This window comes from Hypanus sabinus, chromosome 10 (assembly GCF_030144855.1).
Source record: "Hypanus sabinus isolate sHypSab1 chromosome 10, sHypSab1.hap1, whole genome shotgun sequence".
In the NCBI taxonomy this organism is placed as follows: Eukaryota; Metazoa; Chordata; class Chondrichthyes; order Myliobatiformes; family Dasyatidae; genus Hypanus; species Hypanus sabinus.
Window position 1 is genome coordinate 23,814,195 of NC_082715.1, and position 20,859 is coordinate 23,835,053.

Here is a 20,859-nt window from a genome sequence, read left to right on the forward strand (position 1 = left end):
TTGTGGTAGGACCTTGTTGTTCAGAGGGCACCAACCAGTGTTTAAACACATTTGATTTACTGAAGGTAAACCCACAGTGAATTTAAAACAGGTTGCATTGAAGAATCAGCAATATATTTCCAATTCAGGATGGTGTGAGACTTAGAACAGAGAACAGCACAGCGAAGGAACAGACCCTTCGGCCCAAAGTCTGTGCCTAGCATCGTGCCTGGTATGATCGGTAGTACTCCATACCGTCCTGTGCTTACCTAAGAGCGCCCTGAGCGCCTGTGATACCTTTCAGGGAACCTGCGTGTGGTGCTATTCTTATGAACCTGTTGACCTTTTGCCTTTCTCGCTGCTTCTTTCTGGTTGGGAAGAGTAATTGCAGAAAAGCTGTCACGGTGGCCGTAGGTATTGAGGGTCATGGAGGGCGCAGGCTACTTAGTTCAGGCTACAGGTTAGTTCAATGTTCAGTTACTGTATAGATTTCCACTGCAGGATTATTTACAATTTTGAAAACTTGTCATCCTTGTAAGGACAGTCTGGCAGAACGGCATGTGAGGTGAGGTGAGGTGAGGCGAGGCAGCTCCTCGTTACCGCAGGACTGGAGCCTTTGCCCAGGCGCTCGCTGTCATTGTTGCGTCGCTAACGCGCAGGCGCAGAGGAGAGTAAACAGGCGGGGAGCGGCGGCACTGCGGCTGGTCGCCGATAACGGTCCGCCGGTGCCGGCCATCGGAGCAGCGCCAGTCATGTGAGTGCCGCCGTCCCTCCGCGGCCCACGCTCGCAGGCCAGGCCCGACTCGGTGACGAGCCTGGTAAGTGAACGAGCGTGGGAGGCGGACGAGGAAGCAAGACCAGGAAGGGTGGGAGGTGGCCGGCCACGGAGCAGTAGGTGACGGGGAGGGAAGGAAGGAACGCTGCAAGGAGGCGGGAGTGGAGTGAGGGAGCCTCCTTGCAGCGCTCCCTCACTCCACCCCCGCCTCGCAGCGCTTCCGTCCCCGAAGACCTGCCGTTTCTTGCTCAGCAAGGAGGAAGGGGGCGGGAGCGCTGCCAGAAGTCGGGGGTGAACGAAAGAGAGGGGAATAACATGGGAGCATGAGGTAAGAAAGGGGATTTGGGAAGAAGAAGAAAGGGGTGTGTGAGGGTGAATGTAGGGGTTCTGGGGAAGGAGGCTGCGAGTTGCAGTGGAAAGGGCTGGGAAGTAACGTGGTGAGATGGTGGTGTGACTAGGGAACAGGGTAAAGAGGTGCTTGAGAGAGATGGTGGAGTCTATGCAAGATGGGGTGAAGGAAAGGGAGGTGTACAGGATGTATTCATGATGGAGATTTGGTGAAACAAGTTTAGTATGGGGGCTATATGATTTAGATGGGGGACTGGATGTTCAAGAGGTCAGGGTTTGAACAAGCAAGAGGAGATTGGGGTATGAGAAGGGAGTTGCGAGAGGGGGATGAAGACTGTGTGTGGGTAGGGATAGTCTGCAGTGAGCTGTTGGGGTATATGGCTATGTGAAGGGGATGGGTGGTGATGTGGGGTATGAAGGGTTAAGATGAGAGGGAAATGGGGAAAAGTTCTGAGGGTGGGAAGATACAAGGGAAAGGACAAACATTAATGGGAAGGAATGAGGGCATGAGCTGGAGTCAATCGAGGATTGTGACGTGACAAAGTATAACAGAAAAGGTGAAGGAATTGGGGGTAGGTGAAGAAAAATTGGTGTCAGCACCTTGAAACTTAAACATCACATAAATGAAACGAGATCCAATTTCAGAACACTCAAAAGAGGAAAACCTCTGTTAATTGTAGCAACATTAATAATTATACACCATGACTGTACTTGTACTTGAGCTATTGCTCTGTATAAGGATTGCTGTCTTGTTTTTCTGAGTTGTACTGTTCATTTAAAGCATTCTCTCATCATGCCTTTCCACACAATGCTGCTAAATTGAGAGGTGACATTTTGAGTGAAAGTCTCAGTTCATGTTTGAAAAGATACATTCAGTGTGCTGCCAGACTCTGACATGATCTCAACTAAATATATTTTAAAAACTGCAGATGCCGAAGATCAGAAATAAAAAATAACAGAAAATGCTGGAAATGCTCAGCTGGTTCAGCAGCATCTGTGGGAAGAGAAATAGTGTTTCAGGCTCAAGACATTTTGTCAAAACCGGGAAAGAAGCCTCTAGGTTTTTGTTTATTTCCATATGTATTCAATTGCTTTTCAGAATCAGAGTATTCTGATGCATTTCTCTCCATCTCCTCAAAAGGCCGACATCACTTTGCAGAATATAATCACAATAATGTATGTGACTTTGGATTTTGCTTCAGTGTTTGTCCATTCATCAGAAAGATAATCCCAATCCATTAAGTTTAGTGTGCTAATTTTTTTTTTTGGCAATTGACAAAACTGTGTTACACACTGAGGAAAATACTGGAGTGAAATCACAAGGCCCACCCAGCAAGTGCTAGTTTTATAGATCCAGACTCTCTGCTGTTGAGGGAAAAAATCCTCGTCCTCAACTGAACACTGCAAATTATCTGTATCTGATATGACAAAACATTTGTGTTATCTTCAAATGTGTGCTTATAAAAGGAAATTAAAAGTTATATGCAATGACAGCAGTCAATAGAAAAACATTGTAAAATATGATAGATACAGGGAGACCTGGAATATATGTCAACTGGTTAAGAAGTGATCTATAATACCTGCCATTATTGATGGAGTCAAAGATATATAATGTGAAATACATTTATAGTTTGCAATTGGGTCAGAAGGGAGAGCAGATTACAGGATGTGATAGTACTGCAGAGGAAATTTACAAGGATGTTGTCCTTTCAAGTGAATTTATGCGACTAGATGTTCTGTCTTGTTTTTCTTTGGAGTAATGGAGGCTATAAAATGATTTAATGGAGATATTTACAATTGACAGGCCTAGGCAGGATCAATAGAAAATGTTTGTCTTTGCAGGAACATTAATGCTAGGGTCATGATAAAAGTAGTTGGAAAGATTAGAAAATTGAGGAATTTTTTGTACCCTGAGCACAGAGCATCTAGGACTCTTCATGTGAAAGAATCATGAGGGCTGTAACCCAGTCTGGCAGCCCATCCTGATGCTCCTGTACCACCTCCCTGAAGGTAGCAGGTCAAAAAGATTATGGGATGTGTGGTAGGGATCCTCAACAATGCCATGGATTCTTTGTATACAACACTGTCAGTAAATGTCACAAAGAGAGCGGAGGATGACCCCCAGTGATCCTCTTGGTAATGTTTGCTAACCTTTTAGCAATTGCTTTTATGGTTTTTACCAAATTGCCTGGAAAAGGGGAACTATTAGATTTTTGGATTTGGATCCAAACTATTTGGATTTCCAGAAGAAATTCTATAAGATTCATTATAACAAGTTCCTGTGAAAAATAAGAGTGCTTAGGTTTTGTTGTAAGGCCGATTAGCAGCAAACAAAGTTAGGACACTTACATCATTTTAAACATTGCCAATCAGTATCCAGTAGGGTGATACAGACACTACAGTGAAATAAAGAGAATTACAGACACATGAGAGATGACCTGGCCAAAGTTGATTGGAAGGTGACACCCGCTTGGATGATGGTGGAGCAGCAATGGCTGCAGTTTCTGGGAGCAATTCCAAAGGGTAGATACATCCCAAAGAAGTAGTAGTATTCCAAAGGCAGAATGATGCAACCGTGGCTAACAAGCCAAAAATAAGTCAAAGCCAACAAAAAGCAAAAGAGAGGGCATATGATAGAGCAAAGGTTGGTGGAAATTTAGAGGATTAGGAAACTTCTAAAAACCAACAAAAGGGAACTAAAAATGCCATGGGGGGACGGAGATGAAATATTAAGGTAAGCTGGCCAATATTATCAAAGTGGATACTAAAAGTTTTTTTCAGATACATGAAAGGGTAAAAGCGAGGCAAGAGTAAATATTGGATCGCTGGGAACTAATGCTGGAGAGTTAGCAATGGGGATAAAGAAATAGATGAACTGAAAAAGTATTTTGCATCAGTCTTCACTGTGAAGGCACTAACAGTATGCCAGAAGTTCAAGAATGTCAAGGGGCAGAAGTGAGTGCAGTTGCTATTACTAGGGAGAAGGTACTTGGGAAGTTGAAAGTTCTGAAGACGGATAAGTCACCTGGACCAGATGGTCTATGCCCCAGCTTCTGTAAGAGGTAGCTGAAAAGATTGTGGAGTCATTAGTAATCTTTCAAGAATCAACAGATTCTGGCATGGTTCTGGAGCACTGGAAAATTGCAAATGTCACTCCGCTGTTCAAAAAGAGTGGGAGTCAGAAGAGAGGAAATTATAGGCCAATTAGCCTGACCTCAGTGGTTGGGAAGACGTTGAAGTCGATTGTTAAGGACGTGGTTTCGGGATATTTGGAAGCACATGATAAAAATAGGCCAAAGACAGTATTATTTCCTTAAGGGAAACACTTGCCTGAAAATATTGGAATTGTTTGAGCTAACAGCAAGAAGAATCAGTGTACTTGGATTTCCAGGCCTTTGATAAACTGCTGCACATGAGGCTGCTCAACAAGAAAAGAGCCCATTGTATTTCAGGAAAGATACAAGCATGGATAAAGCATTGGCCAGTTGGCAGGAGACAGTGGGAATAAAGGGAGCCTTACAAACAAGAGAAAATCTGCCAATGCTGCAAATCCAGGCAACACACACAAAATGCTGGGGGAAACTCAGCAGGCCAGGCAGCATCAATGAAAAAATGTACAGTCAACATTTCAGGCCGAGGCCCTTCGGTAGGATAAAAGGACAATTTTCTGATTGGCTCCCACAGCAATTGGTGTGCTGCAGGGGTCAGTATTGTGTCTGCTTCTTTCAAAATGTATGTCAATGATTTGGATGATGGAATCGATGGCTTTGTGGCCTAGTTTGCATATGACACTAATATAGGTGGAAGGGCAGATAGTGTTGAAGAAGCAGGGAGGCTGCAGAAGGACTTAAACAGATTAGGAGAATGGGCAAAGAAGTGGCAGATGGAATACAGTGCCAGGAAATGTATGGTCATGCACTTTGGTAGAAAGAATAAACATAGAAACATTAAAAAACCTACAGCACAATACAGGCCCTTCGGCCCATAAAGTTATGCTGAATTAAAGCATAGACTATTTACTAAACGGAGAAAATTCAGAAATCGGAGGTGCAAAGAAACTTGGGAGTTCTTGCGCAGGATTCCTTAAAGGTTAATTTGCACTTTGAATCAGTGGTGGAGGAAGACAAATGCAATGTGAGCATTCATTTTAAGAGCCTGTGAATTAAAAGCAAGGATGTATTGCTGAGGCTTTTTAAGGCATTGGTGAGGTCTCACTTGGGATATTGTGAGCAGGCACAGGAGATTTCAACATGCAGGTCGATTGGGAAAATCAGGTTGGAATTAGATCTCAAGAGTGAGCTTGTTGATTGCTTATGAGATGGTTTTTTTTAGAGCAGTTTGTGGTTGAGCCTACTAGGGGTTCATCTGTACTGAATTAGATGTTATGTAATGAACTGGAGGTGATTAGAGAGCTGAAGCAAAAAGAACCATTGGAAGTCAGTGATCACAATATGATTGAGTTCAGCTTGAAATCTGATGTGGAGGAAGTAAAGCCTGATGTAGCAGTATTTCAGTGGAGTAAAGGAAATTATAGTGGTATGAGAGAGGAGTTGACCAGTGTAAATCGGAAGGAGATGCTGGCAGGGATTACATCAGAGCAGCAGTCACGTGAGATTCTGGAAACAATGAGGAAGGTGCAGGGTGGATGTATTCCAAAAATGAAGAAATACTCATGGCAAAATAGTCCACCTGTGGCTTGACAAGGGAAGTCAAAGTTAGTTGTTAAATTATCACTGGCATATAGCGTGAAATTTGTTAACTTACCAACAGCAGTTCAATGCAATACATAATATAGACAGAGGGAAAATAATAATAATAAGTAAGTTAATCAATTACAGTATATGTGTGTTGAATAGATTAAAAATGGTGCAAAAACAAATAATATATAAAAAAAGTCCTGTGTATTTTATATATATAAAATATATTTTAAAAAGTGAGGTAGTGCCCAAGGGTTCAATGTCCATTTAGGAATCGAATGACAGAGGGGAAGAAACTGTTCCTGAATCACTGAATGTGTGCCTTCAGGCTACTGTACCTCCTTCCTGATAGTAACAATGAGAAAAGGGCATGCTCTGGGTGCTAGGGATCCTTAATAATGGACACTGCCTTTCTGAGACACTAATCCTTGAAATCCTGGGTACTAAGTAGGCTAGTACCCAAGACTGAGACGACTAAATTTATGACCCTCTGCAGCTTCTTTCGGTCCTGAGCAGTAGACTCCTCCCCCCCCCCCCCCCCCCCCCCCCCCCCACCCCCATACCAGACAGTGATGCAGCCCGTGAGAATGCTCTCCCTGGTAAATCTATAGAAGTTTTTGAGTGTATTTGTTAACTAACCTCTTCAAACTCCTAATGAAGTATAGTTGCTGTCTTGTCTTTTTAATAGCTGAATCAATATATTGGGACCAGGTTAGGTCCACAGAGATCTTGACACCCAGGAACTTGAAACTCCTCACTCCCTCCCCTTCTGATCTCTCTATGAGGATTGGTGTGTGTTCCCTCGCCTTACCCTTCCACAATAATTGAAGTCCACAATTAGCTCTTCTGTCTTACTGACATTGAGTGCCAGGTTGTTGCTGTCACACCACTAGTTGGCATATCTCACTCCTGTACACCCTCTTGTCTCCATCTGACATTCTACCAACAATGGTTGTATCATCAGCAAATTTATAGTGGTGTTTGAGCTATGCCTAGCCACACAGTCATGGGTATAGAGAAAGTAGAGCAGTGGGCTAAGCACACACCCCTGAGGTGCATCAGTGTTGATTGTTAGCAAGAAGGAGGTATTATCACCAATCCGCACAGGTTGTGGTATTCCGGTTAGGAAGTCAAGGATCCAATTGCAGAGGGAGGTACAGAGGCCCAGGTTCTGTAAATTCTCAATCAGGATTGTGGGAATGGTGGTATTAAATAGCTATAATTGATAAGCAACATTCTAACATAGGTGTTTGTATTGTCCAGGTTGTCTAAGGCGGTGTGAAGAGCCACTGAGATTGCGTCTGCCGTTGACCTATCGTAGTGATAGGCAAATTACAGTGGGTCTGGGTCTTTTCCGAGGTGGGAGTTCAGTTTAGTCATGACCAGCCTCTTAAAGCATTTTATCACCATAGATATGAGTGCTACTGGGTGATAGTCATTAAGGCAGCTCACTTTATTCTTCTTGAGCACTGGTGTTATTGTTGCCTTTTTGAAACAAGTGGGAACTTCTGTCCATAGCAGAGACAGGTTGAAAATGTCCTTGAAAACTCCTGCCAGTTACTATTGCGGTTACTATTACAAGGGAGAAGATGCACAAGAAGCTGAAAGACATAAGTGTACATAAGTCACCTGGGCCAGATGAACTGCACCATAGGATTCTGAAAGAGGTAGTTGTAGAGATCGTGGAGGCATTGATAATGATCTTTCAAAATCATTGGACTCTGGCATGACTCCAGAGGACGAGAAAATTGCAAATGTCTCTTCACTCTTTAAGAAAGGAGGAAAGCAGCAGAAAGGAAATTATAGATCAGTTAGCCTGACCTCAGTAGTTGGGAAGGTGTTGGAATCAATTGTTAACAATAAGGTTATGGAGTAGTTAGTGACACAGGACAAGATAGGACAAAGTCAGCAAGGTTTCTTTAAGGGAAAATCTTGCCTGGTGAACCTGTTGGGATTCTTTGAGTTTACAAGTAGGGTAGATAACCGGGATTCAGGGGCTATTGTATATTTGGACTTTCAGCAGGTTACAAGGTGCCACACATGAGGCTGCTTATCAAGTTAGGAGCCCATGGTATTACAGGAAAGTTATTGGCATGGTTAGAGCATTAGCTGATTGGTAGGAGACACAAAGGATCCTTTTCTGGTTGGTTGTCAGTGACTAGTGGTGTTCTGCAGGGGTCAGTGTTGGGGCCACATCTTTTTATGCTGTATATCAATGACGTAGATGGCTTTGTTGCCAGGTGTGCTGATGATATGAAGATTGGTTGATGGGCTGGTAGTGTTGAGGAAACAGGTAGGCTGGAGAAAGACTAAGTCGAGTTAGGAGAATGGGCAAGAGAATGGTAAATGTTGGAAAATACATGGTCATGCACTTTGGGTATGCTATCTTCTAAATGGGGGGAAAATCCAAAAATCTGAGAAGCAAACGGACTTGTGAGTCCTTGTGCAGAACACGCTGAATATTAACTTGCAGGTTGAGTCAGTGGTGAGGAAGGCAAATGCAATGTTAGCATTAATTCGAACAGGCAGCTATGGAGGCCAGGTCATTGGTTGTGTTTAAGGCAGAGCTTGATAGGTTCTTGATTGGACATGACATCAAAGGTTACGAGGAGAAGGCCAGGGAGTGGGGCTCAGTAAGGGAAAAAAGGATCAGCCATTTTCAATAGTGAAGAAGACTCGATGGGCCTAATTCTGCTCCTATGTCTTATGGTCTTTAATCCATTCAAGTGTCTGCTAACAGTGGGATAGATCTCCACTCCCCCACATTCCAAATCTTCTACTAATTTTTTTTCCTCTAGTCCTGCCAAAGGTTTTTGGTCCGAAATGTTGACTACACTTTTTTCCATAGATGCTGCCTGGCCTGCTGAGTTCCTCCAACATTTTGTGTGTGTTGCTTGGATCTCCAGTATCTGCAGATTTTCACTTGTTTGTGTGGATAGACGTTGTTCTTGAGTCCGATGGTACCTGCTTTCAGGCTTTTGTATTTTCTGCTCAATGGGAGAGGGAAGAGAGAAGAGAGAATGCCTAGTATGGGTGGGTCTTTGATTATGCCGACTGCCATACCAAACTCCAGACAGAGCAAAACGCTCAATGAATGAACAGTCAATGTTTTGTGTGAAGACTCTTTATCAGGACTGATGAAGTGTCGTACCCAGAACGTCATCTGTTTATTCATTTCCATAGATGCTGCCTCAACATATAGTGTGTTTTGCCTTGGATTTCCAGCATCTGCATAAATATTCATTTCTGTGATGCATCCATTATGGTGCATCAATAAAAATCAGCAAGAGTGGATGTGGACATGCCAAATTTTTGTAGCCTCCTGAGGCAGTAGAGTCATTGGTGAGCTTTCTTGGCTATGACATCAACATGGATGGACCAGGATGGGCTATTAATGATGTTCACACTTAGAAGTTGAAGCTCTCAACTTCAGTACTATTGGTACAGACAGGAACATGAGCAGCGCACTAATTTCTGAAGTCAGTGACCTGCTCTTTTGTTGACATTGAGGGAAATGTTGTCATGACGCTGTCATTAAGCTCACTATCTCCTTCCTGTACTCCGACTCATCGTTATTTGAGATGTGGCCCACAATAGTGGTATTATTTGCAGACTTGTAGATGGAAACAAAGCAGATTTGGCCATGCAGAACCAACACTACAGGGAGTAGAGAGCTGAGGACGCAACCTTGTTGAGCACCAGTGTTTAGAATAATTGTGGCGGAGATGGTGTTGCCACCTATATTTACTGATTGCACTCTGTTAGTCAGAAAGTCCAGCATCCATTGCAGAGGGAGACATTATTTCTCAGGGTCTGGAGTTCAGTGATGAGTTTGCTTGGAATATTTTGAAGGCAAAACTGTAGTCAGTATGCAATAATACACACAAAATGCTGGTGGAACGCAGCAGGCCGGACAGCATCTGTAGGAAGAAATACAGTCAACGTTTCAGGCCGAGACCCTTCATCAGGACTAACTGAAAGAAGAGATAGTAAATTATTTGAAAGTGGGAGGGGAAGATCCGAACTGATAGGAGAAGACAGGAGGAGGAGGGATGAAGCTAAGAGCTGGAAAGTTGATTGGCAAAAGGGATACATAGCTGGAGAAGGGAGAGGATCATGGGATGGGAGGCCTAGAGAGAAAGAAAGAGGGAGGGGAGCACCAGAGGGAGATGGGGAGCAGGCAAAGAGTGATTGTGAGAGGGACCAAGAGAGAAAAGGGGGGGGGGGGGGGGAAAGAGGATAAATAAATAAATAAATAAATAAATAAAGGGTGGGGTAAGAAGGGGAAGAGGGTCATTAATGGAAGTTAGAGAAATCAATGTTCTGCCATCAGGTTGGAGGCTACCCAGACAGAATATAAGGTGTTGTTCCTCCAACCTGAGTGTGGCTTCATCTTGACAGTAGAAGAGGCCATGGATTGACATATCAGAATGGGAATGGGACGTGGAATTAAAATGTGTGGCCACTGGGAGATCCTGCTTCCTCTGGCGGACAGAGCGTAGGTGTTCAGCGAAACGGTCTCCTAGTCTGCGTCGGATCTCACCAATATACAGAAGGCCGCACCAGGAGCACCAGACACAGTATATCACACCAGCTGACTCACAGGTGAAGTGTCGCCTCACCTGGAAGGACATTCTGGGGCCCTGAATGGTGGTGAGGGAGGAAGTGTAAGGGCAGGTGTAGCACTTGTTCAGCTTGTAAGTGCTGGGAGGGAGATCAATGGGAAGGGATGAAGGGGACAAATGGATAAGGGAGTTGTGTAGGGAGCGATCCCTGCGGAAAGCAAAAAGGGGCGGAGGGAGATGTGCTTGGTGGTGGGATCCCGTTGGAGGTGGCTGAAGTTATGGAGAATTATACTTTGGACCCAGAGGCTGGTGGGGTGGTAGGTGAGGACAAGGGGAACCCTATCCCCAGTGGGGTGGCAGGTAGATGAAGTGAGAGGAGATGTGCATGAAATGGGAGAGATGTGTTTGAGAGCAGAGTTGATAGTAGAGTAAGGGAAGCCCCTTTCTTTAAAAAAGGAAGACATCTCCTTTGTCCCGGAATGAAAAGCCTCATCCTGGGAGCAGATGCAGCGGAGACGGAGGGATTGCGAGAAGGGGATGGCATTTTTGCAAGAGACAGGGTGAGAAGAGGAATAGTCCAGGTAGCTGTGAGAGTCCGTAGGCTTATGGTAGACATCAGTAGATAAGCTGTCTTCAGAGATAGAGAGAAAGATCAAGAAAGGGGAAGGACCAGGTAAATTTGAGGACAGGGTGAAAGTTGGAGGCAAAGTTAATGAAGCCAACGAGCTCAGCATGCATGCAGGAAGCAGCACCAATGCCGTCATCAATGTAGCAAAGGAAAAGTGAGGAACGGATACCAGTATAGGCTTGAAACATGGACTGCTCCACAAAGCCAACAAAGCAGGTGTAGCTGGGACCCATACAGGTGCCCATGGCTTCACCTTTAATTTGGAGAAAGTGGAAGGAGCCAAGGAGAAATTATTAAGAGTAAGGACTAATTCTGCTAGCTGGAGGAGAGTGTGGTAGAGGGGATCTGGTTAGGTCTGGAATTCAAAAAGAAGCGGAGAGCTTTGAGACCTTCCTGGTGGTGGATGGAGGTATATAGGGACTGGACATCCATGGTGAAAATAAGGCGATGGGGGCCATGGAACTTAAAATAATTGAAAAAAAATAAGAGTGTGAGAAGTGTCACGAACATAGTTGAGAAGGGATTGAACAAGGGGGGATAAAACAGTGTCGAGGTATGCAGAAATGGGTGGGTGGGGCAGGAGCAAGCTGAGACAGTGGGTCTACCTGAACAGACAGGTTTGTGGATCTTGGGTAGGAGGTCGAAATGGGAAGTGCAGAGTGTGGGAACTGAGGTTGGTGGAAGTGGATGGGAGATCCCCAGAGCTGATAAGGTTGGTGATGGTGTGGGAGTCAATGGCCTGGTGCTCCTTAGTGGGGTCATGATTGAGGGGTAAATAAGAGGAGATATCAGCGAGTTGTCGCTGTGCCTCAGCAAGGTAGGGGTTAGTATGCAATAATCTAACATAGGTGTCTTTACTGTCCTGATGATCTAAAGATGAGTGTAGGGTCGGGGAGATGGTGTTTGCTGTAGGCTTGTTTTGATGGTGTGGACAAGAGTGGCAAATAGAGTACAATATTGCAAAATATGAGGTGGTGCACCTCAAAATGAAGAGTTTGAAAAAAGCAGATTATTATTTTTAAATAAAGTGTAAAAGAATAGTATATTTTAAGACACAAAACTCCAAAAGGAAAAGATGAGGCTCATGAAGCCTTCTGAAACAGCAGTAGACCTGAGAATTGGGAGTAATTTTGAATTCAGCAGAGGAGTGCCAAGATACTGACGAAGAAGAGTAAAGTGGAATATTAGTGTCCACTGGTGAGAAATTTTTTAAAAAGACTAGCAAAAATGTAGAAAAAATTAATTAATGCAAGCAATTCTGGGTCCATTTTATAAAGTGACATAGAAATTAAACAAATACTTTACATCTACTTTCACGGAAGAATTACCAGACACATTTACAGAATCAAAGGTTTAATGCGGATGAGAAACTAAGTGGTGATCAAAAAATAGTACTAGAGAAGTTCCTGAGCATGAAAGCTGATACATCATGAGGACCTGATGGTCTGCAACTTTGGGGGTAGTGGATGCTCTGAATATCATCTTCCTGTGTGCTATGGATTCTGGATTTGTTCATTTGGAATGGAATGTTGTAAATGCATTCCCACTATTTAAGAAGGTGGGGATGCATTTGTCAACAAATACACTCAGAAACTTCTATAGATGTACCGTGGAGAGCATTCTGACAGGCTACATCACTGTCTGGTATGGGGGGATGGGGCTACTGCACTGGACTGAAGGATGCTGCAGAGGGTTGTAAATCTAGTCAGCTCCGTCTTGGGTAATAGCCTACAAAGTACCCAGGACATCTTCAAGGAGTGGTGTCTCAAAAAGGCAGCATCCGTTATTAAGGACCTCCAGCACCCAGGGCATGCCCTTTTCTCATTGTTGCCATTGGAAAGGAGGTGCAGAAGCCTGAAGGCACACATTCAGCGATTCAGGAACAGCTTCTTCCCTTCTGCCATCTCATTCCTAAATGGACATTGAACCCTTGGACACTACTTCACTTTTTTAATATTTACTATTTCTGTTTTTTTTTTGCATGATATTTAATCTGTTCTATCTATCTAATTAATATATACATACACACACACACACATATGCACACACACACAATATACTGTAATTGATTTACTTATTTATATATTTTTTCTGTTCTATATTAGGTATTGCATTGAATTGCTGCTGCTAAATTAACAAATTTCACAACATATGCCAGTGATAATAAACCTAATTCTGAATCTGAAAGTAGGAAGGTAGAAAACAGGAACTCCTGATCTGTTAGCCTAATGATAACAGTAGGGCTAATGGTGGAACCATAGTGAAGAATGTAAAAGTAGATCACCTTGGAAAAAAAAATAGGATTGACCAGTGTTAATTTACACTGTTACATGTAAATCTAGTTTGACTAACATATTGGAGTATTTTGAGAATCTTGACTGGCAGGATAAGTGGCAGCAGTAGAATTAATTTCCATCAGGCTGCTGAGGTCAGTGCAGGAAGTTTGCTAAGAAGGTTAGAGTACTGGCATCATGGGTAAACATACTGATACGGACTGAAGTTATTTTTGGACAGAAAACAAAGGAGTAAATGGGTCTTGGCTGGGATTGGCAGTTTTAAGACGAGTGGGTAGCACAAAGGTTAATCATTTACTATTATCAATGAAGTTGGAAATATGACATTTTGTCTCTTTGAGCACATCCTTGATTATAAAGTAGCCGGATCCCAAGCAATATCATATTTCCAAGTTTACTGATAATAAAGCAGAAGTAGGATTGTGAGTGCAGACAAACAAGTGAGAGATTCCAAGAACATATGGACAATCTAATTGTGTGGGAATATAATTAATATCATTCAGTTTGGTGCACAAAGCAAATAGTAGAGTATTTGTCAAATACATGGGTAGTGTTCAAAGTGACACGTGTCTGTAAATAAATCACCAAAGTCAAACTACATTTATTGTGAAAGTATGCATACTACATACAACCTTGAGATTCAGCTCCTTATAGGCAGCCACAAAACAAAGAAACCCAATAGAACCCATTTTAAAAAGACTGTTAAACACCCAAAGTGCAGAAAAAAAGACATCATGAAAACAACTGAAGTTCACGAAAGTGAATCCATAGCCACAAAGTCAGCCATCAATGTAGTCTTAATTCAGCACGGAGATGAGTAAACCTCGCAAGGCAATGAGCTGAACTGGCCCTTCCCTCACCTCTGGCCCTGACACCCGGATCTTTTCAATCTAGCCAGGCTCTTACATCATTCAGAATTTGGGCCATTCCTCACTCTGAGGCCCAAGCCCTGCCCCACCACCTTGATTCAGCCCATACACGCTTCACTTTAACCCTTTGAGACTTTAGTTCACGCCACAAAAATGCCAGCTCATAAAGGCACTTCAAATGCTCAGCTTCAAAAGGGAAGTTACAGGCTATTGATTGCAGTGATCATTTACCAGAAAAAAATGATTAATACAATAATCAGTATTTTTCTTTATTTTGTTTCTTACCAGCAAGCAGTTGTTGAGTTTCACCAGTGCCATTTTAAATCATCTAATATTAAGGTGTGGCAAGCAATTAGGAAGAGATTTGGTATATTAGCCTTTATTTTGAGTAACTTTCAGGAGTAGGGAAACATTTGCGCAATTGTAAAGGGCTTGATAAAAACCATAGCTGGTTGTATAGAAAGTATGGTCTTATGGAAGAAAGGATGCACTTCCATTGAGAGACTGCAGTGAAGTTCCATTGGACTCATTCCAGAGATTTCAGATTTGCCACATAGGGGGAGATTGAATAGACTGGTAATTATTCTTCCTATCTAGAAAGGTGAGAGGATATTTAATCAAAACTTAGAATATTTTTCAAGGGTTTAACACAAGGAGATTATTTCCCCTGGCTGAGGAGTCAAGGTCAAGGGTACTGTGCAAGTAAAGCCATAAAGATGGTGATAAACCTTTTGAATTCTTTACTCTGGTTGACTCTGGAATCGCAGTCATTTTTATTTAAAACTGATATTACTGGTCACTTATGAAATAAAGACATGGGCTTGATGTTTGAAAATGGTACTTGGGTAAAAGACCATGGTCTTGATGAATGATGCCACAAACCTGAAGGGTTGTATGTCTGTTGCTACTCCTGCTTCTGTGTTTCCTGTTAAGACTACAGTTCTGTCCAATACCTCCTTTTTGGGCATTGATGGTACCTACAAGAGTCACTGCCTCAAGAAGGCAGCATTCATCACTGAAGAGGCCCACAATATTTCAGTAAGCACTTGATACATTTTTTGTGCACAATCCGTTTAAAAATTGGCAGTCAGAGCTTTTGCATAATATAAAAGCGCTTAACTGAAATTCTTGGTTAAATTTCTCTACAGGTAAACAATAACTAATTATTTTGTTTGTGAATTGAATCACAAGATCTTGTCATTACAGGAATTTTCCACGTGGATGACAAGGAACCTTGAAACTCGCACAGCTTAGCTGCAGAGCACCGGAAGAAAACAAACATCAGCATTTGAATATCCTGCCATGGAGACTAAAGAGTTGAGAAAAGAGAGAAGACCAGGTTACTTTGCCAGGTGAAATATTTCATATCTACTTGTACACTGGATCATCTGCTTTCACAATACCATTTATTATTGTTGCAAAGAATTTAAAGTGTTAATGAATACCTACAGATCAAGCATGCTTAGATATGACTGGAGCACAGACTGGAATCTGGAAATATTTGTTGATTATTGCCTAGACTCTGGAATAAGCATTTACAAACTAGACTGTTTGGATGCAATAAGAAGTTTATTTTGAGAAAGGAAAATAATATTTAGGGACAAATGTGTCATATGTCAATTAGTGGAGAAAATAAGTTTCCTACTTTATAGTTTCTAATATCTTAGGCTGAACATAGTGTTGGAGATTGCAAGAATTTAAAGAAATTTACATGTTCATTCATCTGTCCTACTAAATGTGCCTTAGCCACAAATTTAGAATCTGTATACATGATAGGTACATTTTATTTTGTTTTGAATTTCCCCTCTGCTAATATAACATCTTTGGGTAGAGTTGTTTATCTGTTGTCTGATTCTCCACATTCATTTCATTTCATTCTTGTCCATGAGGTATTAGGTTTGAGCTCTGGAATCTAATATTGATGTTGATGCATCATGTATTTGAAGAACTGAATAGAATAGATGGGTGGAAACTAATCCTGAGACCTTTTACAATATTGTAGCAGCAGTGGGTCTGGTTTAGGCATGAAATTAAAAGCATCTGGAATATGCCATATTGCCCCCATCCTAAATTTTAAGACTAATCTTTTTTTAAACCAATCTATGCTTAATATAATTGACAGTGTGACAGATCTCTGCAGCCATGAAGAGGGGTAGAAAGCTGCTGGGGAATGGGGGTTGTGACAGAAAATAAAGAAAGTGCTTTTCTCAACTACTGAGTCAGACTTTCTCAAATCCAAGATGTTGGAGAAATGGTATAGTTTATATTAGATGGCAAGGAAGCAAGTGAGATGGTTGTGAGGTCAAGATGGCTGTTGTCAACTTACATATATGCCCTGATGTGTGTTTGCATGCCAAAGTCCAAACTGCCCGAGGCGTTTATTGGATAAGGTTTGCTTTGAAGCTCTCCATTTTTAAATAATTGATTATACTGTTCCAAAGTTGCATATTCTAGTTGACCAGAGCCATGAATTTTATTCTCTTGTTCATTTCTATGCTGCTTGAAACACGAAGATAAAACTGCTAAATATTTAAGAATTTTTCTAAGTAACTTAATATTAGACCATACTTTCTCTAAGTAACCCTCTGCCAAAGCATTTTATTGCTTAAGAGCAAAAAAAAAGGAAGAAATCATTGTGTGATACTAGTTTAGTGGTTTATAAATATTCTCTTCAGCATTCATCAAAATTTGAAAATCTTTATTTAGCTGAACTGCTTAAATAACTTGGTAAAGCAACATGGTTTGGACAATTGCAATGTTTCAGTCTTATCATTTTGTGTTGTCAGAGCCAAATTCAAAGGAAAACAAAATGTACTTAGGAGTACAAGTGGTGGTCAGCCTTTTTGCACTAGTAGCATTGAGTCTTGCTTTTCATTCGCAGGTAGACACACAAGGTGAAAGAAGTGAGAAAGGAAATATTGGATGTAATGAATGGATGTATAGAAAATTTGAAATGTGATGAGAGTAAATAGAAATAGATTTTGCAGATTTAGGAAATCCAGAGTTGCACACAAAATGCTGGAGAAACTCAGCAGGTCAGACAGCAACTATGGTAAGTAATAAAGAGTTGATGTTTCAAGCCTAGACCCTTAATCAGAAGTAAATGCTACATTAATATTTTCATTTTGTAGTGGTACATCATTTTGCTGTGTATTGTAATATTAGGGTTTTTTCTTCTTTGAATAGTTGCCTTTGAAGAATTTTGAGCATTCATTTGGACTCTGGAAGAAAATTATGCTGCCGAAGTACTGATTCAGACTTTGCTTTGAGTTGGTCATGTCACATGTGTTTAGTAGCATTTCTGAATCTGTTTTAAGCAACCCAGTCACATGGGGTTAGATTGTTATGATTAATTTAAACTGAAGTATTAAATTGATAACAATAACAGAAGGGATGATTAAATGTTTCAGTAAAAAGTGCAGTCATAAATTCATTTCAAATCTAGTGGTTTAATATCTGGATTTATTTATTTTTTATTTAGAGATACAGCATGGAACAGGCCCTTCCACCCCAGTGAGCTGCACCACCTAGCAACCCACCTAGTTAATGCAAGCCTAATCACAGGACAATTTATAATGACCAATTTACCTACTAACTGATACATCTTTGGACTGTGGGAGGAAACCGGAGCACCTGGGGAAACCCCAGGGGTTTAAAAAAATAGATATCTTTTACCATAGCCATATAGGAATTTGGTTCATAAGATTTAGTGTCAAATGAGTATTGAAGGAAGATGATGAATAGTGGCTCTACGTTTTTTAACTAAGTTTATTTTGCATTATAGTGGCATGCTGCAGAGTTCCTTACCATTTATATTTTGTGTATTCTATGGGTAATAAAATCTACATCAATTGATCTCACATGAACTCTGTTCTGGCACCTACCTCTCTCTCAGATACCTGGAGTGAGAGTGTGAATTGAATCAACTTTAAAATGAGCCATTGCTTATCACTGTCATTAGTCAAGAGCCAATAACATAATGTACTCTCATTGGAGTGAATGTGAACATGGACATGTTTTTCAATATTTATGAAGCAGATTTTTGTCATTTAGTAAAAATATTTTTCCTTCTGCTTGAATGATATAATGTGTCAGCAGTCTGATAAATAGTGCTGTGAACTGGTGTCAGCTTGTAGTCAATGACAGAGCCAAATGAAACCTTTACTTCTAAATAATGTGCAATTGGACCGTAACTTCTGAAGAATGAAGATTTCATATAGATTAGGAGAACATTGTATCTACTTACCTGTATCAGGTTCCGACTTTGAGCTTTTGAATAGGTAGGGTTATTTTGTAAAGCATTCAATTTTTATAATTATGGCCTATGAGTCCAGTTAGGCCCACAGAGCAAAGACACCTGTGCATGTATTTGTTTAACATGTACTTGATGTTGCACTCCAAGAAGCACACAATACTTCACAAATCAACCAACTGATTCCGCTGGCATGGAAACCATGATGATTGGAGCTGATGGATTTGTTGCAGCCTTCATCCGCCTTCACAGCAGTTGAGTTCGAAGTAACTTGGTCCACCTGTTCCACCATTGAGGTCTTGGTTGGATATTAGTAAAATATTATAAATAGAAAATAGAAGTAGATCATTTGGACTTTCAATCTTGCTCTGCTGTCCAATATGATTACTGTATACAAATTACAGCTTTTTCTTAATTTCTCTTAAAGCCTTTGTAGCTAAGAAATCTATCTGTCTCCTTAAAGAATATTCAGTGTCTTACCTCTACAGAGGTTCCTACAATTGTCATAGCCACAAGAGACAGTGGGTTAAAGCTCCCAATAGTTTGGTGACCAAGCTTGGTGGAACAGTTTCTACTGAGAGGAGAAGTGGCAAAGGCCACTGGCACTTTAAAACCAGTTGCTTTGGGCAGATGGGCTCATCAGCTGTGGTTGGTAGCTCAGCTAGGAGAAGAAAATCTCTGGAATTAAACCTCTGCTGCTTTGCAGCTATACCCAGTAATGGCGAAGGCTTCAGGAGTAAATCCTGAGACAAATCCACAGCTGGAGACCCTAAGTTGAGTTCAATGCTGACTGGCAAATCCTGCAGTGTCACTGGTGCTAAACTAACAGTGTCTGCTGTTCCTTTGGATTCATCAGCTGCATGCACAGGGAAGCCTACTCACCTGGCCCTGGCTCACCTATATAGCTACTATGCAACATCCATATTTGGCCCTGATCAATGCAAGGCCTACGACCTCTACAGATCTCTGTGATAGAAAGATTCATCAGTCTCTGAATTTTAAAAAAATCTGTTGTTGTCTCAGTCCTAAATCTCTTATCTGATAACCTGAGACACTAACTTCTTGCCATAGATACTGCAGTCAGGCAAAACATCATCCCATATTCAGAACACAAGATATCTGCAGATGCCAGAAATCCAGACCAGCACCCACAAGAAGCTGGCAGAACTTACAAGCTCAGACAGTGTTATGAACATGAACAAACAGTCAACCTTTCAGGCTCAGACCTTCTTCAGGACTGGAAAAGAAGGCAGAAGACACCAGAATAAAATGTGTGGAAAGAGGAAGGAGGGCAAGCTGGAAGCTGATGGGGAAAAGCCATGTGGGTGGGAAAGGTAAAGGCTGGAGAAGAAGGAGTCTGATAGGAGAGGAGAGTGACACATGGGGGAAAGGGAAGGAGGAGGGGACCCTGGGGGAGCTGATAGGCTGGTGAGGAGAAGAGAGATGAGGCCAGGATGGGGTATAGAAGAAGAGGGGAGGGAGAGGGGAAAAGAAAAAAATTACTGGAAAGAGAAATCAATGTTCATGCTTCAACTTAGAAGAGTATAAGGTCTCTCCTTCACCCTAAGAGTGGCCTCAGCGTGGCAGAAGAGAACATAAACTGACATGTTGGAATGACAGTGGGAAGGAATTTAAAAAGTTGGCCACTGGAAAATTTGGCTTTTGCTGAATGGAGTGAAGGTCTTCAAAAAAGCCATTTCCCAATTTATGCCGGGTCTCACCAATGTAGGGGAGGCAGCATTGGGAGCACTGGATCCAATAGATGACCCCAACAGATTTGCAGCTGAAGTGTTGCCTCACCTGGAAGGACTGTTTGGGGCCATGAGTGGAGGTAGGGGTGGAGGTATGTACTAGGAGAGAGATTAGTGGGGAGGAATGAATGGACAAGGGAATTCTGGAGGGAGTGATCCCTGCAGAAAGTGGAGTGCGGGTGGCTGTAAATATGTATTTGATGGTTGGATACTGTTGAAGATGGTGGAAGTTGCAGAGTGTGATGTGTTAGATATGGAAGGGACTCTGTCACTGTTAAGGCTGCAGGAAGATGGGGTGAGTGCAGACATCTGGGAAATGGAGGAGATGTGGGTGAGAGCAGTGTCAATGGTGGAGGAGGGGAAACCCCTTTCTTTGGAGGTGAAGAGATACCCTCCTCCTTCACCTTCCACATCCAACCCATCATTCTCATCAACTTCTGCCATCTTCATCATGATTATACTGCCAAACAAATCTTTACTCCCCCATCCCCACTCTCCGCACTCTCTGCAACTCCCTTGTTGATTCGTCCCTCCGCACTAATCTCCATCCCTGCAAGTGACAGGGATGCTTCACATGCCCAATCACCTCCTTTCGGGGCCCCAAACAGTACTTCCAGGTGAGGCAACCCATCAGATTTGTTGGGGTTGTATATTGTATCTGGTGCTCTCAATTCAGCCTCCTCTACATTAGTGAGATTGGA

General features: G+C 42.0%; 1 protein-coding gene across 4 annotated transcripts in view; it reads left to right on the forward strand.

Annotated features, from left to right (window-relative positions):
- Positions 1-335: 335 nt before the first annotated feature.
- Positions 336-20,859, forward strand: part of LOC132400500 (nuclear receptor coactivator 7-like) — a 124,265-nt gene continuing 103,741 nt past the window's right edge. For 2 of the 4 annotated variants that reach the window (XM_059981504.1, XM_059981507.1), the window contains exons 1-2: positions 632-797; positions 15,362-15,507. In XM_059981504.1, the coding sequence (XP_059837487.1) occupies positions 15,458-15,507 (50 nt within the window). In that variant the 5' untranslated portion in view covers positions 632-797; positions 15,362-15,457. Of the gene's footprint in view, positions 440-622; positions 798-15,361; positions 15,508-20,859 lie in introns of those variants that run through there. The other 2 variants (XM_059981506.1, XM_059981505.1) reach the window with 2 other exon arrangements.